General features: G+C 36.0%; 2 protein-coding genes across 4 annotated transcripts; both read left to right on the top strand.

Annotated features, from left to right (window-relative positions):
* The first annotated feature begins 250 nt into the window (after positions 1-250).
* Positions 251-2,055, top strand: LOC123257978 (DNA repair protein RadA-like). 3 transcript variants are annotated; one of them, XR_006507953.1, is made up of 4 exons: positions 258-772; positions 834-955; positions 1,020-1,084; positions 1,147-2,047. XR_006507953.1 is itself a non-coding variant. In XM_044717908.1 (2 exons), the coding sequence occupies exons 1-2, from the start codon at positions 736-738 to the stop codon at positions 1,742-1,744; spliced, it is 948 nt and encodes a 315-aa protein (XP_044573843.1). In that variant the 5' UTR covers positions 251-735; the 3' UTR covers positions 1,745-2,055. The 3 variants fall into 3 exon arrangements, 1 of the variants encoding a protein (XP_044573843.1); XR_006507952.1 differs by having other exon boundaries at positions 259-772; positions 1,020-2,047; XM_044717908.1 differs by having other exon boundaries at positions 251-772; positions 834-2,055.
* Positions 2,056-3,740: 1,685 nt separating this feature from the next.
* On the top strand, positions 3,741-6,174 carry LOC123257979 (chaperone protein HscA-like). Its single transcript, XM_044717909.1, has one exon. It carries the CDS (start codon positions 4,063-4,065, stop codon positions 5,809-5,811), a length of 1,749 nt encoding a protein of 582 aa, XP_044573844.1. The 5' UTR covers positions 3,741-4,062; the 3' UTR covers positions 5,812-6,174.
* The last annotated feature ends 16,873 nt before the right edge of the window (positions 6,175-23,047 follow it).

The raw sequence follows: 23,047 nt of genomic DNA, 5'->3' as shown, positions 1-23,047 counted from the left end.
AAAAATGCCAATACTCGACAGAGATAGTAAAAGACTAGCTAACTCGGGGATTCTTTGTCTTTTTTTCTGCTTAGTAAATTTCTTAAACATTTGCAGCGTAAGTTAGTTGCAATTAAAAGCAGCTGAATTTCGCTTGTCAAGCGTTTAAAACATAAAAAACGCCAATATTTTAAAGCAGATAATAACCCCAGGGCTTCTTTTGCCTTTTTTTTATTTGGTAAATTTCTTAATATTTATGGCTAAACGACAACCGTCATCCCGCTACTTGTTAGCGGGATCTAGAGATACCGCGAATGAATCGCGGTATGACATAGGGAACCCTTTCTTGGGTTAGCTATAGATTTACTTCGCATATTCAGCTAATTTTTATTACAATTACAACAAAATAATTTTGGCTTTGATGAAAACTGTATATGTATGTCAATCCTGTGGTCACAGCACTGGTAGGTGGGTAGGGAAGTGTATTGCATGTGACAATTGGGATACAGTTGTTGAGGAAATAGCAGTAAAAACGGGCAAAAGAAGTATATCTGCGCCAATTTTAATAAAGACGTTATCGGGTAGCGAAATTATCACTCCAAGTCGTTTTTTAACAGGAATAGAAGAATTAGATAGAGTTTTTGGTGGGGGTATCGTTCAAGGTGCTAGCATTTTAATTGGTGGCGAACCTGGAATTGGGAAATCTACCCTTTTGCTTAGAATTGCAGCTAATGTTGTGCAACTTTCCTCTTTTGAATGTCTTTATGTATCTGGCGAGGAATCTTTAGAGCAGGTGAGTCTCAGAGCAAAGCGTCTTAAGATAAATGAACCTAAAATTAAGCTTTTATCTACAGTGTCTTTAACTGATGTAGTAGCAACAATAAAGGAAAATAAAAGTATTAAATTCTTAGTAATTGACTCTATACAAACAATGTATGATAGCAGAATTACATCGGCACCAGGCACTGTAACTCAGGTCCGCACTTGCGCACATGAATTAACTATTCTTGCGAAACAATATGGTATTTCCCTCTTAATAGTTGGCCATATAACTAAGGATGGACAAATAGCTGGACCTAAAACTTTGGAGCATATGGTGGATACGGTATTATATTTTGAAGGTGAAAATAGTAATCAATATCGCATTTTACGCACTATTAAAAATAGATTTGGCCCTGCAAATGAAATTGGTGTTTTTGAGATGTCTGAAGCAGGACTTGTGCCTGTTGATAACCCATCATCATTGTTTCTGATGGCCCATGACAGAGAAGTAGTTGGCAGCGCCGTATTTGCAGGAATTGAAGGTTCAAGACCAATTTTAATGGAAGTGCAAGCATTAATAGCAGGGACTAATATGGCAACCCCAAGAAGGGCAGTAGTTGGGTGGGATATTAATCGATTGGCTATGATCATCGCGGTGCTAAATGCTTGTTGCAAAATGTTTTTGCATGATAAAGAGGTATACCTAAACATTGCAGGGGGACTCAAAATACAGGAACCATCGGCTGATCTTGCTGTTGCTGCTTCCCTTATTTCAAGTGTAGTAAATTTACCGCTGCCAACTTCTTCAATAATCTGCGGTGAAGTTGCACTTTCAGGAGAAATTAGGAATGTCTCGCATGCTGATCTCAGACTAAAAGAAGCACAAAAGTTAGGATTCAAAAAAGCAATTATGCCTAAAAATGGTAATTACTCTTCTCATGATATTGAGATAATTAAGCTTGGTCACGTAAGGGAATTAAGAGAAATTTTTAATTACAATTAAATAACGCTTCAGCAAATTCTTTGCTAGTAAACTCCCTTAAGTCCTCTATATTTTCGCCAATTCCTATAGCATGTAACTTTATCTTATAAGCTTCTGCAAGTCCAATTACCACTCCGCCCTTAGCAGTGCCATCTAACTTTGTTACGATTAGCCCGGTAACATTAACCATTTTGCTAAATGCTTCTAATTGGCTATAAGCATTTTGGCCGGTAGTTGCATCAAGAACTAAAATAACGTCATGAGGGGCAGTACCATCCAATTTCTTTATCGTTCTATATATTTTTGATAACTCCTCCATAAGGTTCACATTATTTTGCAGCCTTCCTGCTGTGTCAATTAGAACAACATCAACGTTATCCTTTATAGCTTGACTTACAGCTCTACATATATGCCACACTTGCAGAGTCGCTACCGTACTCTCCAGTAACAATCAAGCAATCAGAACGTTCTGCCCAAATGTTTAATTGCTCACTAGCAGCAGCTCTAAATGTGTCACACGCAACAAGCATAACGGATTTTCTCATCTCCTTATATTTATATGCAAGCTTACCTATAGTCGTGGTTTTACCATTACCGTTTACTCCGCATACCATTATTATATGTGGTTTTTTATTTAAAATTAACGGCTGCACGACTGGATTTAATATAGCTTCTATTTCATTCACTAATTGCTGCGTGATAATATTATACTCAACTTCCTTGTCAAATTTGATGCTTGTGAGCCTATCGATAATCAACTTAGAAGTTTTATGACCAATGTCCATGCTAATTAGCAATTCTTCTAGCTCATCTAAAAGCGACTGATCTAATTTTTTTTTGCCAGAAAAAATACTTTTCACTCCGTCGCTAAAGCGAGAAGAAGTTTTTAACAAGCCTTTATAAAGGTTACCAAATAAACTCAAGGGAATACTCCTTTTTAATTACAATATAGAGAATGACATGCACTACGTGTATTTGTAAAGTAAATACACTCGTAACCCATATATTTTGTGAGTAAAATATACTGTTTGCTAGTGCATTTTTCTTTAGTTTTTAACCTAAATATGTTATAATGTAGAATAGCGGTTCACAGGTAATTTTATGAGTTATAATGAGAAAATTTTAGATCATTACGAAAATCCAAGAAATGTTGGCTCTCTGGATAAAAATGATCCAAATGTTGGCACTGGTCTAGTTGGTGCACCATCGTGCGGTGATGTAATGAAATTGCAGATAAAGGTCAATGACAAAGGTGTTATTGAAGATGCAAAATTTAAAACTTTTGGCTGCGGTTCTGCCATTGCTTCAAGTTCCTTGTTAACAGAGATGATAAAGGGAAGAACCATCAGTGACGTTACACAGATAAAGAATACTCAAATAGTGGAAGAGTTGTCTTTACCTCCAGTGAAGATACACTGTTCGGTACTTGCTGAAGATGCTATAAAGGCTGCTATTCATGACTATCAAAGTAAACAAAAGAATTAAGAAGCTACGAACATGGGTGAATATCAAGAAGTAGGCGGAGGTGAAACTGTAAAAAAGAATAAAAAACTTATCACTATAACTGCGGAAGCAGTAGAAAGGATAAGGTATTTATTGGACCAAAAGAAGCATACTAACCTTGAGAAACCGGAAGAAGCAATAGGAATAAGAGTGCTAATTAAGCAAAAAGGATGTTCTGGTTTAAAATATGATATTGAATATGCATATGATACTCGTCCTTTAGAGTCGATAATTGAGGAAAACTGTAGTGATGGCCAAAAAGTTAAAGTGTTGATCGACCCAAAATCCGTCATGTTTATTCTTGGCTCTGAAATGGATTATGTAGAAGAAAAATTTTCATCGGGTTTTGTTTTCAAAAATCCTAATGAGAAAGGAAAATGTGGTTGTGGAGAGAGTTTTCATGTCTAGCAACTATTTTGCATTGTTTGAAATTGAACCAGCTTTCAATATCAGTTTTGATGAGTTAGAGAAAAAATATATTGAGCTAAGCAGGACTGATATAAATGAAAGACAGTCCCAAAACATGGAAAATATTAACAGAGCTTATCAAGTGCTAAAGTCACCACTAGAACGTGCTGAGCATTTGCTGGATTTTTTTGATGTGAAAAGCCAAAAGGACCACTTAAATTCTGAAATATTAAGTGAATCAATGGAAATAAGAGAGTATTTGCTGGACTGCGACGATCTACAATTTGCAAGCAGGATGATTGATGAAAAAATAAAAGATTGCGTTAAAAACCTAATTAACACTTTTGCTGTAAAGAATTTTGATGGAGCTGCTACACAAGTCTTAAGATTGAAATATTTATATAAGTCATTTGAGGAGGTGAAAAAGAATGCAACCAATTCAAATTTCTGAACCAAATTCAAGTGAAGTAGTTTTTGGTATAGATCTTGGTACTACCAATTCTTTGATTGCTATGGTAAATAAAGCTGGTAACGTGGAGATATTTAAAGATGAACAAGGAAGAGAACTGCTGCCTTCTGCTCTTTCATATGAAAATAATACATTGAAAACTGGCTACGATGTCGGTCAAAATGCAATCTACTCAATAAAGCGTTTAATGGGTAAAAGTGTTGAAGAATTAAATAAAGAAGGCCTCAATTTTGAAATAGATCATGAAAGCGAAAAAGTTATTAGAATAAAATGCGCAGAGGAAAAGTATCTTACTCCTATTGAGATTTCTGCTGAGATATTAAAAGCTTTATGTGAGAGGGTAAAAAAGTCTAAGGGACTGGAAGTAAAAAAAGCAGTGATTACTGTGCCAGCTTACTTTGACGATTCAGCACGTAACGCAACTAAATATGCGGCAAAATTAGCTGGCATAGAAGTTCTTCGCCTCGTTAACGAGCCAACCGCTGCAGCGCTTTCTTACTCCATTGAAAAGAACAATAGCAGTGGAATATATGCAGTTTATGACCTTGGTGGTGGAACATTTGATATTTCGATATTGAAATTGCATCAAGGAGTGTTTCAAGTTCTTGCGGTTGGTGGTGACACCAAACTCGGCGGTGATGATTTTGATCATTTGCTGAGTTCAATTGTGATTGATAAGTATAGAGAAAAGACGGCTAAGCAACTAAATTCCTTACTTATCGAATCACGTATTGTAAAAGAATACCTGAGCAAAAACACCTCAGGCATTTTTGAATTCAGCATTAACGGCAAGCCATTTGAATGTGAAATTACCAGAGAAGAATTCGAGCAGGCAATAAGTCCTTTAGTTAATAGGACTATCAATATAGTCACTCGTACTATAAGCGATATAGATCTTAAAATTGACGATATAAAAGGAGTAATTTTAGTTGGTGGTGCAACTAGAACACCATTGGTTCAAAATTCACTAGTCAAACTCTTTGGAAATAAAGTACTAAATGACGTGGATCCGGATAAAGCAGTTGCCATTGGGGCAGCTCTGCAGGCTCATGATTTAATTTCGAGCTCAAAAGATAGAAATATTCTCCTGGATGTTCTACCTTTATCACTTGGCATAGAAACTATGGGAGACATAGTTGAAAAAATCATACCAAGAAATACGCCACTACCAGTTTCAGAGATAAAAGAGTTTACAACTTATGTTGATGGGCAAACAGCAATGAAAATTCATGTTTGTCAGGGAGAACGTGAAATGATAGAGGATAACAAATCTCTAGCGCAGTTTGAACTAAAAGGTATACCGCCACTGCCTGCAGGTTCTGCAAGAGTTGAAATAGAATTCACAGTTAACGTTGACGGAATCTTGACTGTTACTGCAAGAGAAAAAACCACCAGAATCGAGCAGACAGTTGAAGTAAATTCAAGTTTTGGCTTGAGTGAAGCTGATATTCAAAATATGGTTGACCAGTCAATAAACAGCTTTGACGAGGATATGAAGGCTCGTTCCCTTGCAGGCGCTAAAATTAATGGAAATAAACTCATACACTTGGTTGAAAACAATAATAACCTTTCCACTGATCAAAAGTTGAAAAACCTATTACAAAATGCAAAAAACGCTTTACAAGGCAATGACTTGAATGAAATTAACAACACTATCGCCGAGTTAGAAAATTCTTCTTTAGAGTTGTGTGAATTAACAAATAGGTAGAAAAAGCTTACACAACCTTGTGCAATACCCTATTTAATCTCAAAGCAACAGGTAACCTGAAATTAAATGGTAACCAATCGACCTTTCCTAATTTAAATGATAAACCAACTATGCTTACACGCCCAATGATATTTTCCATTGGTACAAAACCAACTTCAGGAAACCTACTATCTAAAGAATTATTTCTATTGTCTCCCATAACGAAAAATTGATCGTTAGGTACATAATAAACCGGAGTGTTATATGATAGCTTATTAGAAATGTCATCTACCAAAATCTCATGTTCCTTGCCACTTAAAAGCGTTTCTATATATCTTGGTATGTTACGATTTGACTCATAATCAAAAAAACTTTCAATTTGCCTTCGCTTTACTTTCTGATCATTTAGGTATAATTCTCCCTCTATCATTTGCACTTTGTCACCTGGTGTTCCTATTACTCGCTTAACAAACCTGATGCTGTCATTTCTTGTGGGTTTGAAAACTACTATGTCGCCACGCTTTGGAGGGGTATAAAAAATCCTGCCGCTAAAAATGTTTGGAGAAAATGGAAAGGAGTGTTTACTGTAACCGTATGAATATTTACTAGTAAAAATGTAATCCCCTTCAAGTAGGGTGCTTTTCATTGAACCAGAAGGTATATGAAATGGCTCGAATAAAAAACTACGTATTGACAGCGCAATCAACAGTAAAAAAAACAATGAAGATAAAAATCTTCCCGTTCTTATCACCCAGTTTTTGCTTAGTTCTTCCAACTTTGTTTTTCTTATAAATTAAGCTTATTATAATACATAAATTAAAAAATGGTAATATGAAATTTTATTTGTGAATGTTATTCCTCTATTCAAAACGATTTTGGTTCATTTCTTTCAACGGTGTCATCCAAGTAGCGTGACACATAACTGTACGAACATTGCAATTTGCAGGTGGCAGATGAAAGTAGCTGATGCACATCTGTACGAACATTTGCTTTTGTTAAGGTAATATGGTGTTATGAAAGTAGCTGACACTGGAATGGCTTTGTTGCATCGCTACTTATGAAAGGCTAACTATAGTTAGGATTATAAGCAACCTATTGAAAATCTTGTTTTTTTGCAATCAATCTGATCAAATTTAAGAATAGTAATTTGTTATTTATATTAATAAATTTAATTCTATTGAAAATAGCTAAAGCATTGAAATTCTTGAATTTTAGCCGGATTGGTAAATGGTAGTGAAATTTCTTTTACTCAAATTTAGGTATTCATTGACCGTTCTTGTTATAAATACCAGAATAATAAGCTACTGATATTCCCTATCTTTTTTATCTTTAATCCATCATAGCTAGCGATGCAACAAAGCCCACTGGAATCCAGGTTGTAACCGTTCACGGATTGTGAGAATGAATAAAGAACTAAGCAGTCGTAACTTTTGGAAGGGATTTTGGCCATTGAGACGTGATGTCAAAAATATCGACAACATTCTTTCCACAAATCTTTCTCCATGTTCCGACCAGGTGAAAAAGCTGTTTTTACGATAGCCGTCTAATTTGCCGTTCTGCAAGGTTGTTGATTGACTTCAGGCTTTCGTAAAAACTTCCACACCATATCCTCGGCCTTAACATCTTAATGGCCATTCTCAAACCATTTACAAGCCTTGTCATTTCATGCCCCCCCTTTTTGCATTAGTTGTGTAGCATCTTTTAATATTAGCAAGGCCTATAATAGTGCAACACTGCCTTACGTATTGCCAATCCAAATTCTACTTGCTGTAAAATAACACAATCTGCTACATCGCTGCTAATCTCAATCCCTCTGTTTATTGGCCCTGGGTGCATAACAATCGCATCTGGTTTTGCGTATGATAGCTTTTGTGAATCAAGTCCATACAAATAAAAATATTCTTTCTCTGAAGAACTATTATTCATGCGCTCTTTCTGCAATCTCAAAAGCATAATTACGTCAGCATCCTTTATACCTTCAATTAATGAATAATGGACTGAATCTACTTCAGGAAAATGCTTACAAATCAAAGTTGGTGGTGCGACCAAGTTTATCTCTGCTCCAAACATTTTTAGCAATCTTATATTTGATCTTGCAACTCTACTGTGCAGAATATCTCCACATATCACAACTTTGAGGTCCTTTATTTGCTTTTTGTGATTGCTGATTACAAGATAGTCTGCAAGAGCTTGAGTTGGATGTTCACTACTTCCATCGCCTGCATTGATTAGCGAGCAGTTAACATACTTTGCCAGTGTATTAATGATACCACTACTTTTATGCCTGATTATTATGTAATCAGGATTCATTGCATTTAATGTTTTGATCATGTCTTTTAGATCTTCTCCCTTGTTAATAGAAGAAGATCTTATTGGCAAAGTTACAACATTTGCTCCAAGGCTTTTTGCTGCTATTTCAAAAGACGCAAGTGTACGCGTTGAATCTTCAAAGAATAAATTTATTACTGTCTTATTTTCCAAGATATGACTATTTGCAACTTCTTTTTTAAGGTACTGGTTGGCCAACTTAGTTATATTTTCTACATCATCGACTGTAAGGTCTGAGATGTTTAACAAATTCCTTCTCTTGTTCATAGTTTCCTTTTCAACTACTTGAACCTATTCTACTTTCTTATTACCTTTTTTCAATAGACTTCTTGTGCAGCAATTGTTTTGGTGAAAGAACGGAAAAAGATAGTAAAGTCAAAATTAAGTTAGAAGGAAGAAAAAGTTCAGCGAGTCAAGAGTAAGGTATATTAGCATAAATCTTTCATCCCAATGTTTAGTGGCGCTGGGGATTACTTCCACTTACACTCATCCGCTATCATAACAGCCTCAAAAAGATGCTTCTCAAGTTCACTTAGAGGCAAATCACTTTGTGAATAATTTCCCCAAGATTTTAGTATATCGGAAGTTTCAACGCCTTCAATAATAGGATATTCTTGGTTTTTTTTAGCGTATAACTCTTGAGCCTGCTTGCTTACTAAAAATTCCAATAAGACTATAGCATTTTCCCTGTTTTTTGCGTTTTTTGTTACTGCTGCACCACTGATGTTTACCATTACACCGTGATCGTTGCGATTAGGAAAAAAAGCCCCTAGCTTGTCTGCAACATTCTTTTTATTTTCTGATAAAAGAATTCTCGCAAAGTAGTAGCTGTTTACTATTGCAACATCTCCCTCACCCGCTGCTACGGCGTAAATTTGATCAGCATCACCACCACTTGGTTTTCTTGCCATATTGCTCACAATTCCGCTTACCCATTCTTTCGTCTTTTCAAAACCATTATTTGCAATCATAAAAGCAATTAACGATCTGTTATATGGACTTGTAGAAGAACGCACTAATATTTTTCCTTTCCATTTTTCATTTGCTAAATCTTCATAAGTACTTAAGTCCTTAGGGTCTACTGACTCTTTATTGTAAACCAATATCCTAGCTCTTTTTGTAAGACCAAACCAATAATCTTCACTGTCTCTAAATCTTGCAGGTATAACACTTTTTAAAACCTCTGAATCTACTTGAGATAAAAGTCCTCTTTTTTTTGCTAGAATTAAGTTGATTGCATCAGCAGTCAAAAATAAGTCAGCTTCACCACCGTTTTCCATTCGTGAAAGTAGCTGAGAATAATCATCAATGATGTAACGTACTTTAATACCTGTATTTTTCGTGAATTCATCAAACAAAGTACGTACTAATTCTTCTTTGCGCGATGAATAAACATTTACCACTTGTGAGTCATTAGTTCCGTCGTTTCTGTATAAATAAGTAATAACTATCAATATAATTGCTATTAAGGATGTGAATATAAAGGCTTTTTTCATATTGGATAAAAAATAACTTCTTTCAGTTAAAGTTACCAAGATGGTACAACTTTAGCAAGTGTAAAGTTCGTTAGATAAATCATAAAAACTTCCTTGACAAGCTTCGCCAGTCCCCTTATCATGAAACTGAAGCTATTTATTTATCTTCTCTGTACAGATTAAATGACAAAAAAACTCACGTATCTGGCGTCCCATGTTTAATTTTTTGCACTATGTGCATCTTATGTCTTTATAAAATTTCTAGGTTTTTACCTAATATAAGCTGAAATGCGCTTATAAAGCATTTAAAATATCAAAAAAACGCCAACTTAAAAAATGGATAGTGAATAATTAGCTACCCTAGGGTTTCTTTTGCCTTTTTTTCTGTTTAGTAAATTTCTTAATGTTTATAATTTAGATTAGTTGCGGCTTAAAAGCAACTGAATCGCGGTTATTAAACGTTTAGAATAAAAAAACGCCATACTTGAAAGTATAATGTAAGTAATTAGCCAACCACGGGGCTTCTTTTGCCTTTTTTTTATTTGGTAAATTTCTTAATATTTATAGCTAAACAACAACCGTCATCCCGCTACTTATTAGCGGCTGAGATACCGCAGCAGTATGACGGTTCGCGGCGGCATAGTAATTCGTCATCCCGCTGCTTGTTAGCGGGATCTATGTTAAGGTATAGTAGGGGATCTATGTTAAGAGATACCGCGAATGAATCGCGGTATGACGGTTCGCGGCGGCATGACGAGAAAGGGGCTACTCGGATGACACCCTCTTGGATGGAAACCAGTGTCAGCTACTTTCATGACAAGAAGAGGGTACTGGAATGACAAAGTGGAGGGTCTGCTTCTGTCATCCTATGATAGCTAAAAAGACCTGGATTCCAGCGTCACGCGCTGGAATGACATTGTAGGGTGTTATCTGAGTCCTTTTTTCCGTCATCCGAGGACCGTATGACGTCATCCAAGCAGCGTGACTACTTGGATCTAGCGCTGAATTACCAAGTCCAGTCAAGTGCAACATCATCACCTACTGGAATGTCAAATTTCGGTTGTGACATTACGTTCTTTACAGCTTCTTGAAATCCATTATTACTAGCATTGACATCAATTGTAACGCTTGTTTTGAATTTGTCATCGCTTGTGAGTCTATTAAATATTGCATCCTCTGATGGAATTAGCCCTCTACTGTTTAAGAACTGTTTTGCTGTTTGTTCAGTTCCAACATTATACTCTGCTTTATCTGTGCTAGCTATGGCGTCCCCCAATTTATCCACTAGAATTGATTTGTCGCCGTCTTGTGCAGGAAGTATAGCTTCCGCGAAAGCTTTTTTGTTTGCTGCCTCTGTAAGGTTGGAAGCATCGATTTTAGCAAACGCAGTATCTGCTACTGATTTAGTATAAACCTTCTTAGTATCATCAGTACCAACTGTTGCAAGAGCAGGAACTAGAACATCCACGACAGCTTTTTCTGCAACTTTTGTTCCAAGATCTGCAGTTTTAACAAAAGGATATTTATCAGCTAAGAAATCTTTTGCTATTTTTTCCTGACCAGCAGCACCATATACTTTGTCGTTAGAGGTTGTCCGGAAACAAGTAAAAGGCTATAATATCTGAAATTTTAGTACGGGGTAAAGATGAGAAAAAAGTATCCAACAGATCTAAGCGAAAGGGAATGGGCAAGAATAGAAAAACACTTCAGAGTATCATACAAGAAAGGAGGAAGGCCGCCAAAGTATAGCAAAAGAGAAATATTAGAAGCAATTTTCTATGTATTGCGTACAGGGTGTCAATGGCGGTATTTACCAAATGATTTTCCGCTATGGAAGACTGTGTATGAGCAGTTCAGGCAATGGAAGAAGCAGGGAATTTTTGAGAAAATGAATTATGAAATTACAAAATATAGTAGAAGAAAAATAGGAAGGAATGAGCAGCCGAGTGCCTGTATAGTAGATAGTCAATCTGTAAAGACTACAGAAAAGGGGGGATCAAAGGCTATGATGGAAGTAAAAAAGTAAAGGGTAGAAAAAGGCATATAATTACAGACACTCAGGGTTTTATACTAGGTTGTTACGTAGGCGCTGCTAACGAAAATGATAGAGATGGTATTAAAATAGCATTAAACAATATGAGAACAAAATATACTAAAGTTAAAAAAATGTGGGCTGACATGGGATACCAAGGAAGAAATTTAAAGAATCACATAAAGGAAGAATATGACATAGATATTGAAATTGTTAAAAGGCCTCCATGTAGATTTTGGGTGCACAAAGATACGCCACCTGAGCTACTACCAACAAGAGAACAAGGGTTTAAAGTACAGCCAAGAAGATGGGTTGTAGAAAGGACTTTTGCTTGGGTTAATAGGAATAGAAGGCTATCGAAGGAGTATGATTTACTCACAACATCCACTGAGAATTTCATATACCTAGCTATGAGTAGGGTTATGTTAAAGAGGGAATATGCTTGAATTTACTAGTTTCCGGACAACCTCTTAGCATTATTTTGAACCCTATCCAAAGCTTCCCCAAGTTTATTTACTAAAATTGATTTGTTGCCGTCTTGTGCAGGAAGTATAGCTTCTGCGAAAGCTTTCTTGCTTGCTGCATCTGTAAGGTTGGAAGCATCGATTTTAGCAAAAGGATATTTATCAGCTAAGAAATCTTTTGCTATTTTTTCCTGACCAGCAGCACCATATACTTTGTCGTTAGCATTATTTTGAACCCTATCCAAAGCTTCCCCAAGTTTATTTACTAAAATTGATTTGTTGCCGTCTTGTGCAGGAAGTATAGCTTCCGCGAAAGCTTTCTTGTTTGCTGCATCTGTAAGGTTAGAAGCATCGATTTTAGCAACTATGTTAGCTCCAGTAAGTTTGCCTAGCATAGCAGTTACACCAGGATCAGTTGCATTGGAACCATCAACTTTAAGAACTTTATTTGCATCTATAAGTTTGCCTAGCATGGCAGTTACACCAGGATCAGTTGCATTGGAACCATCAACATTAACTTTACCATCGAATTTAGTATCTGCTGCTGTTTTAGTATAAACACCATTATCACCAGCACCTGCTGCGAGCCGTGGTACTAAATCGGCTATGCTTGTTATAGGCACTTGATTACCGTTGTCATCATAACGTAACAACTCAGCTTTAGTAGCTAATTCAGTATTTGCTGCTGTTTTAGTATACACCCTATTGTTATTAGTACCACCTGTTGTAAGGGCAGTTACAAAAGGGTCTGATATGTTGGTACCATCAACATTAAGTTTGTTAGCTAATGCAGCATCGGCAGCAGCTTTAGTATAAACACCATTAGCACCATCCCGTGCTGCTAGTGCTGTTACGAAAGCAGGCAACTGAAGATTGCTACCAGTAACATTAACTTTATCATTGAATTTAGTATCTAATGTTCCTTTAGGATACATTTGTGGATCCTGGCCTGCTGTAAGCTTTCCTACTAAAGCATTTATAAAATCATTGTCGTTTATGAGTTCTTGTTCTGTTTTATTACTCAATCGATCATTCAACGCCATATCACACTCTCCGTTAATTATAAAAACCATAGCATGCATGAAAAAAGTATAATTTTCGTTAATGCTAGATTTTACATAAGTTTTTTTTGAGGTTTGTCGTTTCAGAATTCTTCTCTTGCTATCCCAGTCCCCTCTCCTGTCATCCGAGTAGCTGACACTGGGATCCAGTTTTCCATATAATCTCATCGAAAATGTTGTAACCACTTTCTATACTAGTTTGCTTGCTCACAAGCAAACTTTCCTGGATCCCAGTGGGCTTTGTTGCATAGCAGCAGAAAAATTAGTGATTACTGACAAAATTCATTATAAATAGCGATTTAACTGTTGAAGGAAAAATATGCCACAAAAAATGAGGGTCAGTAACCATAGCGAATATAACAAATTTCTAGAAAAAAGAGGAAATATTTTTCATTATATCAACGAAGCCATAGAAAAGTGGTACGAGAATGGTCCAAAAATACCAGGTGGCAACAATATTTATAGCGATAAAGTTGTAATTTTGGTGCACATAATAACTTGTTTATTTAGAATAGGCCTGAGGCAAACAGTTGGGTTTATAGCAGGATACCTTGAGCAAATTGGGAAAAATTTGCAAGTTATCAGCTATTCACAATCATCAAGAAGGTTTAAGAAACTCAATATTAAGATCAATGATTGCAGAAAATAATATGGAAGATATCGAAATTGCTATAGACAGTACAGGAATTAGTATATACAACAACACTCCTGGTCATAGCAAAGAAAATAGCGAAGATAGAAAGTATCGCAGCTATGAACAGACAAGAAAATTGCATGTAATGTTGAATACAAACAGCAAAAAAGCCATAGCTGTAAAATACAGTAACGGCTGATCACTATGGAGCTTGTGATTTGCTAAAAGAAGTCGATTTCAGTATGTCATAAAAGTACTATATGCAGATAGGGCATATGACAGAGAAAAGCTCTATAAGCTGTGTAATCAATATGGTATAAAAACGAAAATTCCTCCGAAAAACAACGCAGCAGAGCATCCAAAGTTAGACTATATGGCTGAGAGAATTCTGCAGTCAAGCTCATAAAGTCATATGATGAAGATGGTATAAAGAAGTGAAAAAAGAGATGAGTTATGGAAAAAGATCTTATATAGAAAGTTTTTCTCGCGACTGAAACAAACATTCGGGTTTAGTTTTAGGAATAAATCTGAGACAAATAGAGAGAAGGAACTACTTGTTAAATGCTATTTGCTCAATAAGTTCACTGATATTGGTATGGCTAAATTTGAGATAGCTTCATAAATTTATTGTGCGTTACCTACTATCCGAAGAGCGATGCAACAAAGCCATCCCAGTGTCAGCTACTTGGATGACAGAGGGGAGTGGGATGACAGAAGATGATGGAGTGACAGGGAGTAATACAAAAAGTTTCGTCATCCCCATTGAATCGGCTTTAAAATCGATGTTCAAAGTTGAAATTTCCCTAGAAGATGCGGGGAAAATCAGAAAAGGTCAGGAAGTTGTATTAAATAACTTGCGTAATTTAAAGAATCATGATATTTGTTGTACGGTGGTGGGTAGTGTACCTATTGCAATCTGCAGTTTTATTTATGGTTGTGTGAAACCTATTCGTGTTTTTAATATTTAAAATGAGGTTTAGATGTCGATAACATCCGAAAAGAAAAAGAGTTTGATAAATATATATGCAATTAAAGAAGATGATACAGGTTCATCTTTTGTACAATGTGCAATTTTGACCGAGAGGATCAGTAACTTAACTGAGCATTTTAAAGTGCACAAGCATGACCATCACTCTAAGCGTGTTTACTTATATTGATAGGTAGAAGACGCAAGCACTTAAATTATATAAAGCGTAAATTTGGTAATGAAGCCTATCAGGAATTAATAGAGAAGTTAGGCATTAGAAAATAATCGAGGAATTTAGTATGTTTAAAATTATAAAAAAATCTATAGAGTGGGGTGGTCGTACCTTATCTTTAGAAACAGGAAAAATAGCACGCCAAGCACATGGTTCAGTAGTTGTAAATTACGGTGATACTTCTGTTTTAGTAACTGTTGTAAGTAAAAAGAAGGAAGAAAATGTTGATTTTCTTCCTTTAAATGTACAGTTTATCGCAAAAAGCTATGCCATGGGTAAGATCCCTGGCGGCTTTTTTAAAAGAGAAGGCAAGCCATCTGATAGAGAAACTTTAATCTCAAGGGTAATAGATAGAAGTATAAGACCACTATTCCCAGAAGGATTTCATGATGAAATTAGTGTGGTGTGCAATCTATTAACTTATGATACAGTCAATCCTCCTGAAGTGCCAGCATTGATTGGTGCTGTTGCAGCTCTTGCAATTTCTGGTGTTCCCTTTCACTTTACTATAGCTGGAGTGATGGTTGGTTGTGATGAAAATAATAACTATATACTCAACCCTTCTGTTCAAGAGATGAAAGCAAGCAGCTTGGATCTGTTTTTGTCTGGTGATGAAAATTCAATTTTAATGGTTGAATCAGAAGTGAAAGAGCTCTCTGAAGAAAATGTTTTTAATGCAATAAAATTTGGCCATGAACACCTTAAGCCTGTCATTAAGCTCATAAAAGAGTTTGCTGATACAATTGGCAATAAACCTGAGAGCTTTGCCCCTATTGATGCATCAGATATAACACAAGAGCTCGAAAAATACGGTAAAGATTTGAAAAAGCATATTCGCAAACAGTAAAACAAGAGCGAGTTCAAGCTCTAGAAGCGATCAGAGAGAATATATTGAATACTCTTAAAGAAACTGGAAAAGACGAAAAGTTAATTACGTATGCAGTAAAAAACTTTGAAAGATCTTTAGTACGTGAAATAATTAGGAAGAAAAGTGTAAGGATAGACGGTCGTAAGCATGATGAGATACGTCAGATAGAAGTTGAAGTTGATTATTCTGTCCAAAACTCACGGTTCTGCACTATTTACAAGAGGCAATACTCAGGCACTGGTTGTTACTGCTCTTGGCACCACTCAAGATGAGCAAATTGTGGATGATATTGAAGGGATAGACGTGAGCATTTCATGTTGCATTATAACTTCCCTCATTTGCTGTTGGAGAAACTTCTGCTGCGCGTGCACCAGGAAGAAAGAGAAATCGGTCATGGCAAACTTGCTTGGAAAGCAATTCATCCTGTTTTACCCGATAAGTCTGAATTTCCTTATACAATAAGAGTAGTGTCCGAAATTTGGAGTCTGATGGTTCTTCTTCTATGGCAACAGTTTGTGGGACTTCTCTTGCTTTAATGGATACGGGTGTGCCAATAAAGGCCCCTGTTGCTGGAATTGCTATGGGTCTCATCAAAGATAAAGACGAGAATGTAATACTTTCCGATATACTTGGTGATGAGATTATCTTGGTGATATGGACTTTAAAGTAGCAGGAACTAGTGAAGGGGTTACGGCGCTACAAATGGACATGAAAATTTCTGGTATAAGCTTTGAAATTGTTGAAAAATCTTAGAACAGGCGAAAGCTGGAAGATTACATATTTTAGAAAAAATGAATGCAGTGATTTCAGAACACAGTGATGATGTCAAAGACCATGCACCAAGGATGTTATCATTTTACATAGATAAAGACAAAATTCTCTGCTGCTATAGGTTCTAAGGGGAAAAATATACGCAGTGTGTGTGAAAGAAGTAATGCAAAAATGGAAATAGGAGATGATGGTAAAGTTTCTGTTTTTGGCTACGAGTGGCACTGAAGCTGAAATTGCAAAGAGTATGATGATTGATTCAATAACAGAACTAGAACAAGGTTTCTATAGTTGATGTCAAGGTTGTAAGAATAGAGAAGTCTATTGTAGAGCTTGAATTTCTTAATGGCAGAAAAGGAAAAATGCACATAAGTGAAGTAGCTAATGAACATATAGATTCTATAGAGAGCGTACTTAAACAAGATGATACTTTTCAAAGCACTAGTAATTGACTTCGAAAAAGGTGGTGTCCAAAGTTGTCAAGACGTCGGGTTGATCAAGAGACGGGAGAGTTTTTTGAAGGTGAGCTTTACAACGAGGAAAGGAAAGATGGTCCAAATGACAGGGATAATTATTACAATAATTCATTTAGTAGAAAACCTGGAGGAAGTCACCATAAGAGGCCTCCTCGTCCTCGTTCTGGTTTCAGCAACAGAAATAGGCCGAAATTTGGGTAATAATGATTCATCATCAGGTTTTTATTAAGAGTAAACTTCTTGCGTTACCTCTCGTCATTCCAGTGCTTAACACTGGAATGACACCCTTTCTGGTGAAGGTTGTTCTCAAATCACAATGTTAGTACAATTGTGTGTTAGCTATAGCTAACGCCAAGGTATCCGTTCAGGCGGAGGTGGTAGAATAAGGTAGACAAAGTGATCTAAAAAGATAATCATAGAGCAAAAGTGAGGTAATGTGGTAAACCTTTTAGAACTTTGCAAAATTTACAGCAAAAAATAGAAAAACTGAAAGCAGAGATAGAAAACTTAAAAGCAGAAAATAAAGCTTTAAAGATAGAGAACGCTGAATTAAAGGAAAGGCTTGGTTTAAACTCGAAAAATTCATCTCTACCGAGCTCTAAAGAATTGTACAAAACAAAAAAGGACAAGCCAAAAAGCGAAAGGAATGTTGGCGATCAGGTTGGGCATAAAGGAAATTTTCATGCTACAATGGAAGGCGGATAAAGTAGTAAAAATAGAGTTGCCTAATATTTGCGAATGCGGAGGAGAGCTTTAATATGCGAAAAACCTTATGTTCACCAAAAAGTTGATCTTCCGGAAATTAGGCCTTATGTAGTAATTGGAACATGGTCGTTGTCGGAGATGCAGAAAAAGAAAAAGTAGCAATTACCAGAAGGTGTTACGCCAGATACATTTGGTCCAAGGGTTAAGTCTATAATTGCAGCACTCAGCGGATTTTACAAAAACTCAAAGCATGAAGTGGCTAGTATCATAAATGACATTTTTAATTTGAACATAAGTGTTGGCAGCATATCAAATAGTGAACACAGAGTTGCATTAAAATGCGAAAAAACATATGAGAAAATCGAACAAGAAATAAGCAGAAGTGAGGTTTTGCATATCGATGAAACCAGTCACTATAACAAAGGAAAACTTGGCTGGTGTTGGATGTTTGCAAGCAATACGGCAAGTTTTGTAAAATTGACAGAATCAAGAGAATGAAGGTTTTGCAAGACAGCACATTTTGCAATCGCAATAGTTTGATAGTAACTGATAGATATTCAGCCTACAACTACTTTAATGATAAGAAAAGGCAAATCTGCTGGGCTTATTTAATAAGAGATTTTGAAAGGCTGGCTCATAGCTGGAACATTGAAGTTAAGATTCTTGGCTGTTATGTAAGAGATGTCACTACTGAATTATTTGCACTAAAAAAAGCTTTACTAAAAAATGAGATAGACATTTTAAGATTTGCCAGACGTGCAAGAAAATTGCGAAAACGTACAAGGTATTATTTGAAGGAAATATCTCGCTTACCTGAAGCAATTGGAGCTTCTCGAGTTGCAAAGAATATTTTGAAATCTGAAAGAATGATGTGGAAATTTTTAGATGACCCAGAAAATATTCCGCTGACAAATAACCATGCTGAACAGCAAATTCGGCATTATGTCGTTTATCGCAAAAATTCATATTTTACCCAATCGAAGCGGGGAAATGCATTCCTTGAACGGATATTTCATTATACTTGACATGGAAACAAAGGGTCTCAATCCTTTCCAAAACCTCTTATCTATCATCTCTTACACCGCTTAGCTGAACGGATACACGTGAATGTTGCAATTACAAAAGCGATCTCTACTAGGAGGATGTCATTTCAGTGCCCCTGTGATGTCATTCCAGTGCTCCTTTTTTTGTCATCCCAGTGTCAGCTACTTGGATGACAGGGGGAGGGAGGTGCTACCCTGACAATCGTCATCCCGCTACGTGTTAGCGGGATCTAGAGATACCGCGAATGAATCGCGGTATGACGGTCTGCAGCGGTATGACGTAGGGCTGCACTAGCTATATCATGCATTTTATTAACCGACACTATAAACAATATCCTTACAATTATGAGATTGAACCACAACTTGCTCAAGCGTTAAGCTGCTGCGTTTAGCGTCTTTACTGTGATTTTCCCAAGAACATTTGTTCTTTCTCGTTTTATTTCCTCAATGAATTTCCCATTAACATCTTTAGGATCAATCTCTTCTTCAGAATATATAAGGTTAGTGCAATTTGTTTTTCTATAATAATGTATGCCAAAACCCACAATGAGTAATGCAAGTATACCAGAACCTATAAGTAATGATAATCCTATGTTATTAGTCAAAGGGTTTTGGTAAAATTTTTGTACACCATTAACACCATGTGTTGCAAGTAGCCCTAGAGGAAACGCTATATTTGCAGCAACTACACCAGTAAATAATGCAGTAAATATTGGTCTGTCGTTAATTACTGATTTTATTTTATTAGTTCTAGTAATTACTTTTTCGTCAATGTTAGTGAAGCCTTGTTTAGCTTCCCAAGCATTAAGTACAAAATTGAATGAGTGCCATTGCTATATTCCAGTCTTACAGATTTATAGCTTTATCTTTTGGCTGGTGCTCCAACACCTCAGCTAAAATTTTATCCGCATCTTTTTTTTGAATGGAATGTCTTCAGTATCTATAAATTGCCTTGTTGCAAAAAAATATTGGACCAATTGCGAAGCAATTGCAGCAAGTGCGATAACTGTGTATAGTGATATATTTTGGGCTGTTTGTAAAAAATGCAATAAATTTTGCTTTATTCTTGTAAATATAATAAAGCAGCAGATATACTGAGTATATAGCACTTGCACCAAAAATTATAAACCCTTCTGCTGCATGGCATACTTTGCTCTTTGGCAAGAATCTGTTTGTTTTTTTATTTTTTAAAATTGCATCGTCATTTATGTTAAATTTACTATTTGTAAGCAAAGACTTTTAGAGCATCTGCTGCGCTTGTGTATGATGGTAGTGAGCCAGTTGGAGGTATACTTGAGCTGTTAGTTCTTTGTAAATCTTCTAATATTTCACTATTCCAAGGTGGACCCCTAAATACTGTCTCTTGAAAAAGGTGATCTGCTAGAGTGGGATTTTGGGCACGTCAACCTGGATTCTTTCACTTTTGTTTCTTCTAGGGAAGGAGGTGAGACTTGAAGTCTCAAGAGTAAACGGATCTCTTGAATTAGCATTGCTGGGTGTTTTGTTTCTCTTTTAAATTCTACCTCTAACAAAGCTTCTAAAGCTGTATTTTCATAATTTTTTTTCGAGGTACTTGTCCCTAAGTGCTGGTATTGGTAAAAATCCTGGTGTTATCTCGCCATCTTCACTTATTGATGTGGAAGAAATTAATGTTACTGTTTGTTCTTCATTTACTGGTCCAGGCATATTCACTCCAAAATTAATTACTATGCTGCATTGATTACGCTATAGTTATTAAGATATAGTAAATACCAATTTACGGATAATTATTAGTATAGAAATTGTCTATCAAAGATTCTTTCATTCAGAGGGTAATCTTTGTCAAAAAGCAAAGTGATTGTGTTCTCATGGTCTTTTTGTATTTTTATCTGTGATATATCATGAAATTCTTTGTAATCTGATACTACAAGTGCTGGACGGTTTTTTGTGTCGTTAATGTCAATTTGTACGATTGTATCGTTTGATATTAACGCTCCATTCCAATGCCTTGGGTAATAGCTATTGATAGAGGTTAATGCAAGTAAATTTGAATTTAGCGGCAAGATTGGGCCACCGGCAGAGAAGTTGTATGCAGTGCTGCCTGTGGGGGTAGATAATATTACTCCGTCCCCTCTAAATTTCTCTACTTTTAGCTTATCGTTGATAGTAATATTCATCTCTACTATTTGGTTCGCTTTTCTAAAAACGTATACTTCGTTTACTGCTATGTAATGATATCTCTTGCCACTTGTGTCTGTTGCTTCCATTTTTAGCAAAGTTAACTGAGTTGAAGTTGCATGCTCTATATGATCAATTAAATCTTCACTGCAGCTAAAGCATTTATTCATCAAAAACCCAACATTGCCAGTGTTTATCCCATACACATGCATGTTTTTATTTTCTATAACGTAATTATGCAAGGTACGCAGCATAAAGCCATCACCGCCAACAACTATCAGTAGATCAATTTCGGACTTATTTTCTTCTGTTATATTGATAAAATTAAGTTTCTTTAATAGTTTAGATACTTCCTGCGATTTTGGTGATGGAGAAGCAACATAGCCTATATTTTTGTATTTATGCATGCTTCAGTAAACTCTCTAAAACTTAAAGAGGAGGAGAATTAGAAAATGCTTCCATATTTATCGTTAAACTTAGCTAATTTGCTAGTTTTACTTGCTAACCCGCTTGTCAAACTTCCAGTCCATGCAGGGTGAGTAAGAGGATCTCTATCAAGTTTTACCCTATCTCCCTCCTTTCCATAAGTGGAACGAGTTTCAAACTCTTGACCGTCTGTCATAACTATAATAATTTTATGATAATTCATTGTTGCTTATAAACTTTTAGTCAGTTAATATTCTAGTGAACTTAATTCACTAAGTCAATCATTATTCTAAAATATTGACAAAAAATAGATAAAATGTTATACTCAATAGGGAATAAATAATAGTTATCATGATTTTCGCTTTCCCTGGTCAGGGCTCTCAGTTTGTAGGAATGGGAAGGAGCTTATATAGTGAGTTTTCCGTTGCAAGACAAGTATTTAATGAAGTAGATAGCATATTGGGTAGAAAGCTGTCTCATTTAATCTTCAACGGTCCTATTGAAGAATTAACCATTACAGAAAACGCTCAGCCAGCTATAATGGCAGTATCAATTGCAATGCTACGTGTTATGGAGCATATGTTTGGCAAATCTCTTTTCACTGATCACAATGTTAAATATGTTTGTGGGCATTCAGTTGGCGAATATACAGCGCTGTGTGCTGCAGGAGCGTTAACGCTTGAGTCTGCAATCAAGCTGCTGAAAGTTCGCAGCGAAGCAATGCATGAAGCTTCACTGAAATGTAAAGGCGGAATGGTTGCGTTGCTTGGAGCAGAGATAAATGAAGTGGAAGATATATTGAAATCAGTTCAAATTGACGGAATTTGTGAAATTGCAAACGATAACGGTGGCGGACAAGTGGTTATAAGTGGCACTAGAGAAGCTCTTGAAATGTTACCCGATTTATTCAAAAACTCGAGTGTGAGGAAACTAATTAAATTACAGGTTAGTGGGCCTTTTCATTCATCTCTTATGAAACCTGCTGATGAAAAAGTTTTGGAGTTTTTGAAGGGTATTAAAATAACCCGTCCTATAGTTCCTTTGATAACAAATGTTACAGCTAAAGAGGAGAGTGATCCCAAAGTTATAAAAACTTTACTCGCCAAGCAAGTTGTAAGCAGAGTGAAATGGAGAGAAATGGTTTTGTATATGTCAAGCCGTGGCATTAACAAATTTGTTGAAATTGGCCCTAATAAAGTTTTATCTAATTTGGTCAAAAGAATTGACCAATCTATCAGTACAAAAAATATAGATAGTATTGGTGATATTGACAGCTTCTTTAATGAATCATTAGTACTAACAGCGAAAAATTTAAAAGTTGGATTAAGTTAAAACACATCTATTTGATGTCATTCCGGTGCATAACGCTGCCTAGCTGGAATGACAGAGGGTAATGCAAGAAATCAATGAACTACCTGTCATTTCATCAGGTTTCTTAATTCCAAGTAGCTGTAAAATAGTAGGGGCGATGTCAGATAACCTTCCGTCTCTTAGTTTTAGATTATCGCAAGACACAATAAATGGCACTTTATTTAGAGTGTGTGCTGTATGAGGTGTATTATTTTCTTCATCGAACATACATTCCACATTACCATGGTCTGCAGTAACAATTAATGCGGTG

This window comes from Drosophila ananassae (genome assembly GCF_017639315.1).
Source record: "Drosophila ananassae strain 14024-0371.13 chromosome 4 unlocalized genomic scaffold, ASM1763931v2 tig00000078, whole genome shotgun sequence".
NCBI lineage: Eukaryota > Metazoa > Arthropoda > Insecta > Diptera > Drosophilidae > Drosophila > Drosophila ananassae.
Note: the sequence above shows the minus strand (reverse complement) of the source record. Positions and strands in the feature narration are given on the sequence as shown.

Coding starts and splice junctions, on each gene's coding strand:
- LOC123257978 (XM_044717908.1), top strand. CDS start 736: ATGTCTTTATGTATCTGGCGAGGAATCTTTAGAGCAG. Junction 773..833: donor GCGAGGAATCTTTAGAGCAG/GTGAGTCTCAGA, acceptor TTTTATCTACAG/TGTCTTTAACTGATGTAGTA.
- LOC123257979 (XM_044717909.1), top strand. CDS start 4,063: ATGCAACCAATTCAAATTTCTGAACCAAATTCAAGTGAAGTAGTTTTT.